Source organism: Balaenoptera ricei, chromosome X (genome assembly GCF_028023285.1).
Source record: "Balaenoptera ricei isolate mBalRic1 chromosome X, mBalRic1.hap2, whole genome shotgun sequence".
NCBI classification, from domain to species: Eukaryota; Metazoa; Chordata; class Mammalia; order Artiodactyla; family Balaenopteridae; genus Balaenoptera; species Balaenoptera ricei.
Window position 1 is genome coordinate 97,475,263 of NC_082660.1, and position 15,950 is coordinate 97,491,212.

Consider the following 15,950-nt stretch of genomic DNA (forward strand, 5'->3'; position numbering starts at 1 on the left):
GATTTCAGAACCTTCTGAGAAGAGGAGGGCTGGCCACCTGTTTCACCTGGCTTGAAGACCAGTCTGGTGATTCCCCAGCAAACCTCAGGTAGAGTAGACCTCATGCCTCCAGTATGTCACCTGCATCTCATTCTGGGACATAGCCCGTGTCTATACAACAGCGAATAAATGTTTGGGGAAAGAATAAACTCAGGCATAAGGGTGTGGGCTTCAGTTTGTGGACCAGATGGTGTGTTCTGCTGTTGAAAGGCCATATGTAATTGATACATAAAGTGACAGACTGAAGCAAAAGCAAAGTAAGTATTTTAAGACAAGCAGTTAAAAAAAGAAGGCAGAATGTGACCCCAAAAGTGTGCTAAGATTTTGGCTACTGGCTTTTGGAAGAGCTGGGAACATCCGTGAATAGACAAGATGTCAAAAAAGAGCTTGTCAAAGAATAGTAACGGGGTCACTGGCTCCGAGTATTTTTAAAGATGAAATTGTCTTCTGTCAGTTGGGAAGGCTCGGGTTTGGGGTGGGTTGGCCCTTCTTCCCTTCACTTCTCTTCGAAACCTTCAAGGTTCAATTGCCACATCAAAACAGTTGGGATCTTGTCTAGTTTTAGATAATGTTCGCCTTGTACCTTGTAGAAAGTAAGAGAGAATATAGGCATTCAATGGCAATAAAACATGTTTCAATAGAACAAACAGAAAGGCCCTGCCCCTTTTTAGGCTTCAAGACTCGCTGTGTCAGGTAGGTGTATGTAAGTGTGCTCATACATGGGTGAAGACATGTGCCTTCCCGGAGCATGACATATGAAGATCACAGTCAAGTGTGTGCCATGAGGGGGCTCTCTGGCTTCAGTGAAGAGCTGGTGTTTGGACATGTAGCTGGGTTTCTTCAGGGAGCCAATGAGAAAGTTATCTGAAATAACCTGTGTCTGAAGAAGTGAAAAAAAAAAAAACCCAGCAATTATTTGAGAGTGTTAGTGAAGCCATTTCTTTTTATGGGAAGCTGTCTGGAAGAATAGCCTGTGCCTAGCTTTCTCAGAAATAGCAAAACATTTTCCTCTTTCGGAAGGGTATAACAGAACACAAACAGGCCAAGTCTATATGACACAAATGAAGTGGGACTTGGATAAAAATGGAATCAGTGTAGACTGCCAATTTAGCTAACTTGGGCCTTTTAAAATCTCAATTATGCAAATCAGCCAAATCTTCCCCTCACTTTGTGCTGTTTAGACACATGTAGAATTTTGTGAGAGCTCTAACAATGTAGTCACCTGGGGGTGTGGAGGGTCTCACGGTTTCATAGCTGAAATGGCTTCTCTAACCTTCACACAGGGAAGCACAGAAGGGCCCAGAGGTAACCTCCTGCAGCAGGAAATGGGAGCTTCATCCTGCTCTCCCTGCCAACCTCCTGTCCGGTTTCCTCCCAGCAGATATCTCCATTCCAATCTCCCCTGCCACTTGGGCTCTCTCGCTGTCACAGTTCAAGTATTCTGAGAAAGCTGCACTAACTAGGCTTGGGCAGAAGGAGCCTGGCCCAGTCACTAAGCAGACTGCTTGAGAAAAGAGCCCAGCAAACCGGTTCTTCACAACCAAACCACCACCACAACAACACAACAAAGAGACGTGTTTAGTTTTACATAAAATTTTGCACACACACACACATCCTTTTTGTTTACTTAGTCTGCGTATAGACATAATAATTACTTGGCCAAATCAATGAAATCATTCATACCTAGAGTGGCCCAGGATTTCTAGTTCGAAATGATTCGTCAGGGCTAAGCATGATAAGGAAGGGTGAGGAAATCAACTGCATAATTGCTTCAATTCTCTGCTTCCCTTTGCATATGTTGATTATTGAGAATCAATTCCAGCTTGAGAGGAGGCTTTAATTCCTGGTAAATGAATAGGAAGTGAGTAAGTAAATGTTCGGTGTTTCCCTCAAATTATGTCTCGTAATGTAAGAAAACAGTGGCAAAAAGCCATCAACAGATGGTGTTTTCATTAGCCAAAGATTTATTTTTCAAAGCCTTTTCATATTAATGAAGTAAGGATGAAATTAGAGTCATCTTGTCAGTTCTAGTTCTGGATTGTTAAAATGTGCTGGCATTCTGCAAATTGCTAGGGGGCCAGAGCAAAATAACCATTTGCCATAATGTTGTGATGGAGACCCAAGGTCCATAGTCTAACCAGACCCCAGATTATGTGTTCAGCCCTAATTTTTGTTTTCAGTGGCTTTACAGAAGCTGTGAGTCTCAGTTGTGGGCCACAAATGAGGAACACACAGCAGGGATCTTAGTCCTGCTCTGCATTATGAATTATTTATAAGATATCAGTTTCATGACAAGTGTTGCAACAGGTTGCATACACTTGTTAGAAAACATTCTCCCCTTGGAATCCCATGTTTGAAAGAAAACACATTACAGTTGAAACACAGATTTCTTACACTGTATCTGCTCTGAGTTCCTCATTCTACATTATATTTACCTAATATGTCCATAAACTCATTTGTGAGACGTGGAATTTCCATTGATCTAGGAATCTGGACCACTCTGTGGGAGGAAATCACAAACTGATTGGGCCCGTTACGCATGCCCACTCTCTAACTTGAGCTGGACCTTTTCATCAAACTATAGCTCCATCATATTCACCTTACGTTCGAATTTTTGAAGAGGAGTCCAGACTTGTAGCCGCCACATTGTCACTATTGACATACTCACTAACCCTGTACAATTTGGCATTTGCTTCCAAAACTCTACTGAAACTCCTTTTTCAAAGGTCACCAGTGACCTCTAATTACCAAATCCAGCTGCCTTTTCTCAGGCCTCGTATTTCTTGCACTCTCTGCATATCTGAGAGTGACAAATCCTTTCTTGAAACATGTTTCTCTCGATTATCCTCTTAGCTTGGCCCAGATCTGCATTACCAACTGCTTTGCATATTGCAGTCTCCTCCTAACCAGTGCCCCTGCCCCCAGGCTCTCCTGTTTTAGTCTGCTCCACATAGGTTGATCTCATAAATGCAGCCCTGATTATGTCATTATCTTGCTCAAAAGCCTTTGGTAAACCCCTACTGCTTTCAAAAATAGGTAGAGACTCTTCACCCAGACATTTAAGACCTTCATAACAGGGCCTCTGTCTCCATTTCCAGCCTGTGCCCCTCTATTTTCTTGTACCCTCTGTTCTAGCCAAACTCAACTCTGTTCCCTGGACATGTCCTACACTTTATTCCCTTTTACTTTTTTTTTTTTTTTTTACGGTTAGCTATTTGAATTTATTTATTTATTTATTTAATTTTGGCTGTGTTGGGTCTTCGTTTCTGTGCGAGGGCTTTCTCTAGTTGCGGCGAGCGGGGGCCACTCTACATCGCGGTGCGCGGGCCTCTCACTATCGCGGCCTATCTTGTTGCGGAGCACAGGCTTTAGACGCGCAGGCTCAGTAGTTGTGGCTCACGGGCCTAGTTGCTCCACGGCATGTGGGATCTTTCCAGATCAGGGCTCGAACCCGTGTCCCCTGCATTGGCAGGCAGATTCTCAACCACTGCGCCACCAGGGAAGCCCCGATTCCCTTTTACTTTTGCTCATGCTACTCCCTGTGCCTGGAACGCCCTGCCCACCTCCATCTCTGTCTATTAAAGTCCTGCTTATCCTTCAAGACCCAGCATAATTTCACCTCCTCTTTATCTCTGAAGTCAAAGCACCTTGAATAGAGTAGGTGCTCAATACCTTTTGTATTAAGTACAAATGAAATACCTTTTGTATTAAATCTCCGAACTGCCATTTCTTTTTTTTCCCCTGACATCTAGTTAGCTTAGAACTCATGTCCAAATCAACAATTGCGGCCCTTCGTTTTTCCTTTTTCTCTCCCTTTTTCCTTGCTAAGGAGAAGACCACAGATTGAGATGGTGGTGGAGTTAAAGAAGGCCAGGATGGTGGTGGAGTTAAAGAAGGCCAGGAGAGACACAGTATCCAAGCTAAGAAAAATAGAATAAGTGGTGAAAAAATCACTCCCGTGGGCATAAAGCCAAAGAAACCAAGCGAGATCTGGCAAGAAGCAGAGATTAAGCTGATTCTCATAATCCAGATTGAGAACAAGTGAGATCAGACTGCCTGTCCTAGAAATACATATATCTGTGGGAATACTCCTCTGGGATGGATTCATGGGACAGTGCCAAGGGTACTAAGGAGCCACAGCTACCTAGCGGAGAAGAAAGGGGCCAACACGAGTCCTCTCCCCTTCTTCCCACTTTCCCTTGCCCCCTCCCCCCAGCCCGCCCCGCCCAAAACATGCACTTTGAACAACTATAAACCGTAGGAACCATGGAGACAGCCATGAAGCAATGAACACGACCAAGGGAAGGAATGCTGTGCTAGCAGAATAAGGGCCAGGAAGTTGGGGTATTCCATTTGGAACAGACTTTGTGGGGATGTTGGGATGGTGAGTGAGAGAGGAGTGGATATTGGGGCAGGTCCTGGAAGAAGCAGCCGCCAGAGCTGAAGACTTGGAAATGAGGAGGAATAAAAAAAGCCCATTACCAATCTAGAGTGAATAACATTCTATTTTTTTCACATGAGGAATGTAAGAGAGTAGCTTACTCAACTGAAAATATGCGAGGAGGTCTTAGTACTGTTTTAACTATGTTATAATAAACAGATTTGCAAAGCGCTGCTAATGTTTCCCTAAAAGGATCTATGTCCCAGTAAACAACAGTAAACAATGGATGTCCTGTCTTGATACATACAGCTAGGCTTTGCATTTTGAAGTCTGGCATTTCTGTAGGCTATTGCTTAGTGCCAAAGGAGGGAAGCTGTGAGATACAACGCTAGATTTTGATGAATTCCACACTGAAAATACCATCTTTTTTTCTGAAGGAACCTACTGATAAATATAAAGTGTTATCAACAAAGACAAAAAAATCATGGAATACTGGGGCAAAGCTGTATCTGAAGACTAGAGACCTGGATTCCAGTCCTAGCTTTGCTACATACTAATTATATGACTGTGCAAAACACTTGAAGCCCACTCTGCAGCTCAGTTCTCTCATCTGTAAAATGCTGACATCTCCTACTTCATAGGCTGTCATGATTATGAAATGATATGTATGAAATTGCCTAGTATAGTGTCTGACAAGTAGTAATTGTTCAATAAATTATAGTTTTCTTAGTCAACTCATCTATCAAAAAGAGAGAATAAAATCTGTTCTCCCTATGTCACCGGATTACTATGAGGGCAAAATGAGATATTGACTATGAAATACTTTTAAAAGTTAAAAAATATTATAGAAAACATAAAGTTGCTTTAATGTCATTAAATTCCTACATTCACAAAGTCATGAATGTCATCTTTTCCCCAATAATGACAGTCTGGAGCAAAGGTACAGCATTATTAATCGGCACCTAGAACAGTGCTTGGCTCATGTGCAATGAATCTTTGAAATATTTGTTGACTGACTGACTGATTTCCACGTGATACTGGGTCTCAAACTCATTGAACATTTCTTCTTTTTTCCCCTCTTTCCTGTTTCCCTCTGGTTTCATACTCTGCGATGGAAGCAAACTCTGGAGATGAACCTCACCAACCTGGTTAAGCGCAACAGTGAACTAGAAAATCAAATGGCCAAGCTAATACAGATCTGCCAGCAGGTTGAGGTATGTAACAGAAACATCTGTCATTCTTTCGAAGAACCTGGATCAGGCGATCCTTTTGGGGGGACTTGTTTTGTCAGAGTGTAGCTCGGCCATTTGGAGTGAAGGGCTGAATGATAATTTTAAGAAGTCTCATTCCTTTAGGATGCTTGTTCCAAGAAAAGTGGCAGATAGCTATTGTTTAAAAAATGATAATAAGTGGTGGTGGTGGGTTGGGGAGATGTCAGTCCCAGGGGCAATCCCTTCTCCTTTTCCAATAGCAGGTGGTGTGAGAATCCAACATGAAGTGTGTTTCTTTCTGCATCAGACTGAACATCCTAGCTACTTAAAAAGATTGCTAGGGAGTAAGGGAAGTTGGGAACCCCAGGTCCTCAGGGTAGAGTGAGGTTTGTTCAATGCAATATTGTTTCTATAAGAATATTATCAGAACTGCTTCTCCTCTTCCTAACCTCTCCTCCCTTCTTCCCCATGCACCTTACCTGGTCCTCACTCATCGCCTTTCCACTTATTCTTGTCATCAACAAATGATATCTGTGTTAGAGTTATCTGTGAATTATCAAGTGTTGTACAATATGAGGTTATCTACATCAGATCTCAGAACAGAGCCTACAAGAGGAGTCGACCTCTTCATAAGTGGACATAATAAAACAAAGATGTTATTTCTCTCTTTTTTGCAAGAGTGTGAAACTTCAGCCATAGCATTTGGTTTTGTGTTGATTTTGTTGAAGAGGTGATGGTAGGTAGGGCTTAAAGTGTAAACAGGGTCGAGTAAAATATTCTACAGGACTCCTCATGGGCAGTGGTTGGATAAAAATGTTTCTGTTTATAACCTGATAGTCTGGTTCTAATCTTGTATGACAGAAAACGTAATGGTTCAAGTTTATTTTATTTTAAGCAATAAAATAATTTTATTAAGATCTCATCTCTTAATCCCCCCTGGGGAGTCCTATTTAAGAGAATGTGGAGAGTTTTCTTATAAGGCAAAGAATCTTCTTATATAAGTAACCACTCCTGATTGTTTGGATACCTTAAAGTATTGGGTTTCTTAAAGTAGATTGTTGTTGTATGATGGGCATACCATAGCAATTTAATCCCTGCTGGGCACTCCATTTGTGGAAGAGACTGGTGCTATCGGTAGAGTACACAGGATACCAGTTAAACTCAGGTGTGAGATTATGGAATGGGGTGGGGAATTTAGGAAGAAGCATAAGGAATGGAAAGAAAGAATGCTGGAATGTAAGTTGGAAAATTGGTTTCTGAACTTGACTCTGTCATTAACTGGTAGTATGAACTTGAGTAAGTCATCTAGCCTCTCAACTTCAGTGTCCTTACCTATAAAATGAGGGATTGAACTGAATACATGACCTTCAGTGTCACTTCCAGATTTCTCAAGTCGTGATTCTATGAATGGTTGCTTTCTTTATTCTTTTCTTTTTCTCTTCAGTCTCATCCTTTCCAAGAGGGGAGAAGCAAAACAAAAGGCATTTTAGAGTGGTTTTCAGCTAATCAGAATCCCTTTATGTTCTACTCTATCAAAGCTTCTGATTATGCTGTTAGATTACAGTATAAGAAACCCACACTGGTGAAGAGACAAGGAAGTATTGTGAGCAGGAGACAAGATAAGAAATCCCTTGGTTTAGAATTTACATGATTGAGGGTGGGGTAACATCTCACAGTGAATAAAATGTGGTTAGAAATTGTAATCATCACTTCCTCATTCTCATCAAAAAGTTATTTAAGTAGAGAGCAAGTTGTAGTCAAATTAGCAAAGTAAGCAGTTTATTTTCATTGCTTATTCACTTTAGCACCTCTCTAACATCTTATCATCCCACCCCCCCTGCACCGCCCCCCCCCGCCCCCCCCCCCCTCCAGGGAGCTTATCACTCTGGCCAGCCTCACCCAAACATAGCCCTGTTCCAGCCTTTCCCAGCCCATCGCACCAATCAAACCTTTATGATTCAGGGCCCTACTCTTTTCAAGTGGCAAGGAGCTAGTCTCATAAAACAGTGCATCATTGTGTTAGTGGAGGAGGACTCATCCTGGTCCTCTAGGTTATAGGTGATGTTTTCACAGTGCCTTTCTGAAGTTAGTATTCCTGCTTGAGCCTACAGGAGATGACACTAGTGGTGCCCATATGTAAGCAAAGTAGGTGGGAAAAGTAGCCCCATGGCAACCAGCAAAGGAGGGGTTTAAGAGACTCCCTCAGGGATGCTTACTAATCCTCGGCCAATCGTCTGCTCTGGTACACAAAAGGTCACCTTTTATTAATACTTACTTATGCGTAGCACTGTACCAGGTACAAAGAAAACAGCATAGACACAGTATTTATCCTCTGGGGGCTTACATGTTATACAAATCCACCCTGATGTGGATACACATGTGCAAGAAATACAGACAATGGAATTAAAATGTTAACTGAGAATTGGGAAAGAATCTTGAGATACTGCATTACATGTCAAGGGCGAGAGTGTATTTTGGGAGTTAACTCCATGGTCTTATTCAGTTTAGGATTCTGTCTTCGACAGGGGCCCTACAGGATGGTTTATGGAAGGCCATGGCTGTGCTCTATGACATCATCCCTTCTGAAAGGTTAGGGATGTGCCCTAACTTCCCCATAATAATAGGGTGAATCCAGGGTACTTATTATGTTCGTTCAGCACAGAGCCTGTGTGTCCAGAAGGCTTCAAGACAAGCCCCGGGATTAGAAATGCAGTTAAAGAAGAGATTTGAGACTTCATAAACGCTTATAAATACTTTATAAAATGAAATAAATAGTAGGATACTTTCATGCAAGCCAGACATTGAGGGGTGGTTTGAATTTTTTTCATTTTATCTAATCCAGATTTGTCTATCGGGAATGACTATATTCACAGTGTAAACCAGGCATTTCACATCGGGCGGGGGTGGAGGATACCAGCTAAGGCACTTCTGAGAAAACTAGAATAGGCTATTTTCCTGCCAAACCTGTTCCCCTTCCTGATTGTCTGCAAATGTTTTTGTCACAGATTGACTTTTCATAAAAGAGCCATAAATACTGCCTCCCTCTCCTGGTTCTTTCTCCCTGTTCTCTATTCTCCTCAGAAAGTAAACAAAGCTGCAGTCTTCCTATTATTACAGAAACAGAGATTAGGATCACCACAGATTTGTTAGCTGAATTCTTTGGTAACGCAGCCTGTTAGAGTCACTGCCCAGCTTTCAGAATTCAGTGGATAGGCAGCTGGAAAATATTTTCTGTCGGGGCTGGAGAACATGGGAAGGAGGGAGAGGCAGGCCCAAGACTCCTTTAATCTGGTTAAGGAAGGGCATGCTCTGACCTTGCTACTCTGGCCACTTGATCTCTATATATAGTTCTTTGTCCCGTCTCATCAGGCATCCTTTGTTTACATTTCCAAAGGAAATTTCTGTTTAATGCATAGCCAAGGGAAAATGTATACCAACAGATGAATAGTTCCTCTTGGCTTCCAAGTCTGCATGGTTTTGTGAATAAATAAGCATTCCGGAAAATATTGAGGGGAAGAAAAATGGTTAAATACTTAGTAATCAGTCAGACAACAACATTTCTTGAGCAAACGCGATGTACTCAGTGTGGTAGGTCATTTGGGGGCTACAAAAGAAACGTATGTTGTTGATGACCTCCAGAAACTTTTATTAGTCTAGCTAGGGACAACCCAGTTATCTAGTGAGAAAGAGGAGTATTTATAAAACAGCGTGCAGTACAGGGAGCACAGATGAATGTAGTATAGCCCTTCTGTGTTTACTTTTTTAGTCTTATTGTTAACTTTCAGGGCATGGAGCATATTAAAGCACTTTCCTGGCTATTTTGTGTGCCATCTGTTTTCCTCCCCTCCAGAACTGCTGCAGGACAATGGGTTGGCCCATCCCAGAAGCTCCATGGGCAGACTGATTTCTTTCTGGCTCTTCTCAAGCCTTTTAAGGGGCTGGGTGGCATGGCTCTTTAGCATTAAGAGAAAGAAAAAAGAAAGGAGATGAGCTGGAAGAGAGGGAAAGGCTTCCCTTAGTTTGGGGAATTTCAGCTTTTCATCTTGCCACCAGGTTTTTGCTCCAATAGCTTTCAGAAGTCTTAGAGCTCAAACCGTAGGTGGCTTGGATTTCTCCCCTTTCTGCTCATGCTGCTCATTGAAATGGTATTTGGTTTGGGAAGAGCAAGATTCAATGTCTGACTACTTCTCCAAGCATAAAAATAGGTGTCTTAATAGAAATTAGTTAAAACAACACACCACTATGGATGATTTCAGCAGATGATCCTGAAATGTTTTAGAGTGGTCGAGCTAGAAGCAATAATAGAATCTAAATCATTAAAGCGCAAATACGTTTGTTGGAGGACTCTTCTGCAAGCACGGAGGACATGATAAAATGAAGGAGTGATTAGACTGAAGTAAGTGTAATTAGGGAAAATTTAATGGATAAAATGCATTTTAGCCAAATGTTGCAGGAGGAAAAATAAATTTCTCCCTCTGCTGAGACAGAGAGCAGTGATATTAATGGAGGTGAAAATGAGCAAATTGTATGGGCAAAGTGGTACACTATGCACTAGGTATACACTGGGTATATAGAGATAAATAGCAAATGGCCCCTGACCTCAAGGAACTTGCTTAACAGGTAAAATGTCAAATATAATGTGAAGTCATGATTATTGTAATGAAGGTAAGTGCAAGATGACAAGCTAGCATAGAGAAAGAAACACCTAAGTCTGCCTGAGGGACTTAGGAAGGACTACAAGATGTAAATAAAAATCAAATTGTCTTGAAATAAGAGTTGAATTTTGCCAAAAAATGAGAAAAGAGAGCAAAGGGAACACCATGTGAGAACATAGAAGGGTAAACACCATAGAGGTGTTCAGAAAATCACCAGAAGTTTGGTTCAGCCAGAATGTGAGATGTGAGATCATTGCAAGAGGTGAGTGTGGAGAAGTAGCTAGGGCCTGGATAGTGAAGGGCCTTGTATGCCATGCATAGGTGTTTGGACTTTATCCTGAAGACTCTAGGGACCCATGGAAGGATTTAAAGTAGGTGAATAACTGGATAAGGTCTTCATTTCAGTATTGCTCTGGCTGTAGTATGCAGGATGGAGCAAGGGTCAGGGGTCAAAACTGAAGGTAAAGAGACCAGTTAGGTGGCTTTTACTGATCCATGGAGAGATGAAAGCCCAACCTAAGGCAATGGCAGTAGGGCTAGGGAGCAGGGGATAAATTCAAAACACATTTGTAGTAGGTAGAATCAGTATGACTTGGTGATCAGTTAGATGCAGTGGGTAGAGAGATGAGAGAATAGTAGGGTGATCTATAGGTTTCTGTCTTGGGTAACTGAGTGGACGTGTTTCCTTTAACTAGGTTAGGAAATAGATGGAGTTCTTTTTATTTTTTAAATTAAAAAAATTTTTTTGAATTTTATTTTATTTTTTAATACAGCAGGTTCTTATTAGTTATCTATTTTATACATATTAGTGTATATATGTCAATCCCAATCTTCCATTTCATCCCCACCCCACCCCACTGCTTCCCTCCCCCCTTGGTGTCCATACATTTGTTCTCTACATCTGTGTCTCTATTTCTGCCTTGCAAACCAGTTCATCTGTACCATTTTTCTAGATTCCACATATATGCATTAATGTACGATATTTGTTTTTCTCTTTCTGACTTACTTCACTCTGTATGACAGTCTCCAAGTCCATCCACGTCTCTACAAACAACCGAATTTCATTCCTTTTTATGGCTGAGTAATATTCCATTGTATATACGTACCACATCTTCTTTATCCATTCGTCTGTTGATGGGCATTTAGGTTGCTTCCATGTCCTGGCTATTGTAAATAGTGCTGCAATGAACATTGGGGTGCATGTGTCTTTTTGAATTATGGTTTTCTCTGGGTATATGCCCAGGACTGGGATTGCTGGGTCATATGGTAGTTCTGTTTTTAGTTTCTTAAGGAACCTCCATACTGTTCTCCATAGTGGCTGTATCAATTTACATTCCCACCAACAGTGCAAGGGGGTTCTCTTTTCTCCACACCCTCTCCAGCGTTTGTTGTTTGTAGATTTTCTGATGATGGCCATTCTAACTGGTGTGAGGTGATACCTCACTGTAGTTTTGATTTGCATTTCTCTAATGATTAATGATGTTGAGCATCCTTTCATGTGTTTGTTGGCAATCTGTATATCTTCTTTGGAGAAATGTCTGTTTAGGTCTTCTGCCCATTTTTGGATTGGGTTGTTTTTTTGATATTGAGTTGCATGTGCTGTTTATATATGTTGGAGATTAATCCTTTGTCCGTTGATTTGTTTGCAAATAATATTTTGCATTCTGAGGGTTGTCTTTTCATCTTGTTTATAACTTCCTTTGCTGTGCAAAAGCTTTTAAGTTTCATTAGGTCCCTTTTGTTTATTTTTGTTTTTATTTCCATTACTCTAGGAGGTGGGTCAAAAAAGATCTTGCTGTGATTTATGTCAAGAGTGTTCTTCCTATGTTTTCCTCTAAGAGTTTTATGGTGTCCGGTCTTATTTTTGGGTCTTTAATCCATTTTGACTTTATTTTTGTGTATGATATTAGGGAGTTTTCTAATTTCATTCTTTTACAGGTAGCTGTCCAGTTTTCCCAGCACCACTTATTGAAGGGCCTGTCTTTTCTCCATTGTATATCCTTGCCTCCTTTGTCATAGATTAGTTGACCATAGGTGCGTGGGTTTATCTCTGGGCTTTCTATCTTGTTCCATTGATCTATGTTTCTGTTTTTGTGCCAGTACCATATTGTCTTGATTACTGTAGCTTTGTAGTATAGACTGAAGTCAGGGAGTCTGATTCCTCCAGCTCCGTTTTTTCCCCTCAAGACTGCTTTGGCTATTCGGGGTCTTTTGTGTCTCCATACAAATTTTAAGATGATTTGTTCTACTTCCGTAAAAAATGTCACTGGTAATTTGATAGGGATTGCATTGAATCTGTAGATTGCTTTGGGTAGTATAGTCATTTTCACAATCTTGATTCTTCCAATCCAAGAACATGGTATATCTCTCCATCTGTTGGTATCATCTTTAATTTCTTTCATCAGTGTCTTATAGGTTTCTGCATACAGGTCTTTTGTCTCCCTAGGTAGGTTTATTCCTAGGTATTTTATTCTTTTTGTTGCAATAGTAAATAGGAGTGTTTCCATAATTTCTCTTTCAGATTTTTCATCATTAGTGTATAGGAATGCAAGAGATTTCTGTGCATTAATTTTGTATCCTGCAACTTTACCAAATTCATTGATTAGCTCTAGTAGTTTTCTGGTGGCATTTTTAGGATTCTCTATGTATAGTATCATGTCATCTGCAAACAGTGACAGTTTTACTTCTTCTTTTCCAATTTGTATTCCTTTTATTTCTTTTTCTTCTCTGATTGCCGTGGCTAGGACTTCCAAAACTATGTTGAATAATAGTGGTGAGAGTGGACATCCTTGTCTCGTTCCTGATCTTAGAGGAAATGCATTCAGTTTTTCACCATTGAGAATGATGTTTGCTGTGGGTTTGTGATATATGGCCTTTATTATGTTGAGGTAGGTTCCCTCTATGCCCACTTTCTGGAGAGTTTTTATCATAAATGGGTGTTGAATTTTGTCAAAAGCTTTTTCTGCATCTATTGAGATGATCATATGGTTTTTATTCTTCAGTTTGTTAATATGGTGTATCACATTGATTGATTTGCGTATATTGAAGAATCCTTGCATCCCTGGGATAAATCCCACTTGATCATGGTGTATGATCCTTTTAATGTGTTGTTGGACTCTGTTTGCTAGTATTTTGTTGAGGATTTTTGCATCTATATTCATCAGTGATATTGGTGTGTAATTTTCTTTTTTTGTAGTATCTTTGTCTGGTTTTGGTATCAGGGTGATGGTGGCCTCATAGAATGAGTTTGGGAGTGTTCCTTCCTCTGCAAATGTTTGGAAGAGTTTGAGAAGGATGGGTGTTAGCTCTTCTCTAAATTTTTGATAGAATTCACCTGTGAAGCCATCTGGTCCTGGACTTTTGTTTGTTGGAAGATTTTTAATCACAGTTTCAATTTCATTACTTGTGATCGGTCTGTTCATATTTTCTGTTTCTTCCTGGTTCAGTCTTGAAAGGTTATACCTTTCTAAGAATTTGTCCATTTCTTCCAGGTTGTCCATTTTATTGACATAGAGTTGCTTGTAATAGTCTCTTATGATGCTCTGTATTCCTGCGGTGTCTGTTGTAACTTCTCCTTTTTCATTTCCAATTTTATTGATTTGAGTCCTCTCCCTCTTTTTCTTGATGAGTCTGGCTAAAGGTTTGTCAGTTTTGTTTATCTTCTCGAAAAACCAGCTTTTAGTTTTATTGATCTTTGCTATTGTTTTCTTTGTTTCTATTTCATTTATTTCTGCTCTGATCTTTATGATTTCTTTCCTTCTACTAACTTTGGGTTTTGTTTGTTCTTCTTTCTCTAGTTCGTTTAGGTGTGAGGTTAGATTGCTTATTTGAGATTTTTCTTGTTTTTTGAGGTAGAATTGTATTGCTATAAACTTCTCTCTTAGAACTGCTTTTGCTGCATCCCATAGGTTTTGGATTGTCGTGTTTTCATTGTCATTTGTGTCCAGGCAGTTTTTGATTTCCTCTTTGATTTCTTCAGTGATCTGTTGATTATTCAGTAATGTATTGTTTAGCCTCCCTGTGTTTTGTGTTTTTTACGTTTTTTTCCCTGTAATTGATTTCTAATCTCATAGTGTTGTGGTCGGAAAAGATGCTTGATATGATTTCAATTTTCTTAACTTCCCCGAGGCTTGATTTGTGACCCACGATGTGATCTATCCTGGAGAATGTTCCGTGTGCACTTGAGAAGAAAATGTAATGTGCTGTTTTCAGATGGAATGTCCTATAAATATCAATTATATCTATCTGGTCTATTGTGTCACTTAAAGCTTGTGTTTTCTTATTAATTTTCTGTCTGGATGATCTGTCCATTGGTGTAAGTGAGCTCTTAAAGTCCCCCACTATTATTGTGTTACTGTCGATTTCCTCTATTATAGATGTTAGCAGTTGCCTTATGTATTAAGGAGCTCTTATGTTGGGTGCGTGTATATTTATAATTGTTATTATCCTCTTCTTGGATTGATCCCTTGATCATTATGTAGTGTCCTTCCTTGTCTCTTGTAACATTATTTATTTTAAATTCTATTTTATCTGATACGAGTATTGCTACTCCAGCTTTCTTTTGATTTCCATTTGCACGGAATACCTTTTCCCATCCCCTCACTTTCAGTCTTTGTGTGTCCTTAGGTCTGAATTGGGTCTTTTGTAGGCAGCATATATGTGGGTCTTTTTTTTGTACCCATTCAGCGAGCCTGTGTCTTTTGATTGGAGCATTTAATCCATTCACATTTAAGGTAATTATCGATATGTATGTTCCTATTACCATTTTCTTAATTGTTTTGGGTTTGTTTTTGTAGGTCCTTTTCTTCTCTTGTGTTTCCCACTTAGAGAAGTTCCTTTAGCATTTGTTGTAGGGGTGGTTTGGTGGTGCTGAATTCTCTTAGCTTTTGCTTGTCTGTAAGGCTTTTGATTACTCTGTCGAATCTGAATGAGATCCTTGCCGGGTAGAGTAATCTTGGTTGTAGGTTCTTCCCTTTCATCACTTTAAACATATTGTGCCACTCCCTTCTGACTTGTAGAGTTCCTGCTGAGAAATCAGCTGTTAACCTTATGGGAGTTCCCTTGTATGTTATTTGTCGTTTTCCCCTTCTTGCTTTTCATAATTTTTCTTTGTCTTTAATTTCTGCCACTTTGATTACTATGTGTCTTGGTGTGTTTCTCCTCGGGTTTATCCTGCCTGGGACTCTCTGCACTTCCTGGACTTGGGTGGCTATTTCCTTTCCCATGTTAGGGAAGTTTTTGACTACAATCTCTTCACATATTTTCTCTGGTCCTTTCTCTCTCTCGTCTACTTCTGGGACCCCTATAATGCGAATGCTGTTGCGTTTAATGTTGTCCCAGAGGTCTCTTAGGCTGTCTTCATTTCTTTTCATTCTTTTTGCTTTATTCTGTTCCATGGCAGTGAATTCCACCGTTCTGTCTTCCAGGTCACTTATCCATTCTTCTGTCTCAGTCATTCTGCTATTGATTCCTTCTAGTGTAGTTTTCATTTCAGTTATTGTATTCATCTCTGTTTGTTTGTTCTTTAGTTCTTCTAGGTCTTTGTTAAACATTTCTTGCATCTTCTTGATCTTTGCCTCCATTCTTTTTCTGAAGTCCTGGATCATCTTCACTGTCATTATTCTGAATTCTTTTTCTGGAAGGTTGCCTATCTCCACTTCATTT

The 15,950-nt window shown here is 40.2% G+C and overlaps 1 protein-coding gene across 7 annotated transcripts in view; it reads left to right on the plus strand.

Moving 5' to 3' along the window:
* Positions 1–15,950, plus strand: part of MID2 (midline 2) — a 95,491-nt gene that overhangs the window by 22,947 nt on the left and 56,594 nt on the right. For 6 of the 7 annotated variants that reach the window (XM_059909994.1, XM_059909997.1, XM_059909996.1 and 3 more), the window contains exon 3: positions 5,539–5,634. The exons of the other annotated variant lie outside the window; for it this stretch is intronic. In XM_059909994.1, coding sequence (XP_059765977.1) covers positions 5,539–5,634 — 96 coding nt within the window. The remainder of the gene's footprint in view (positions 1–5,538; positions 5,635–15,950) is intronic. 7 annotated transcript variants of the gene reach the window in all.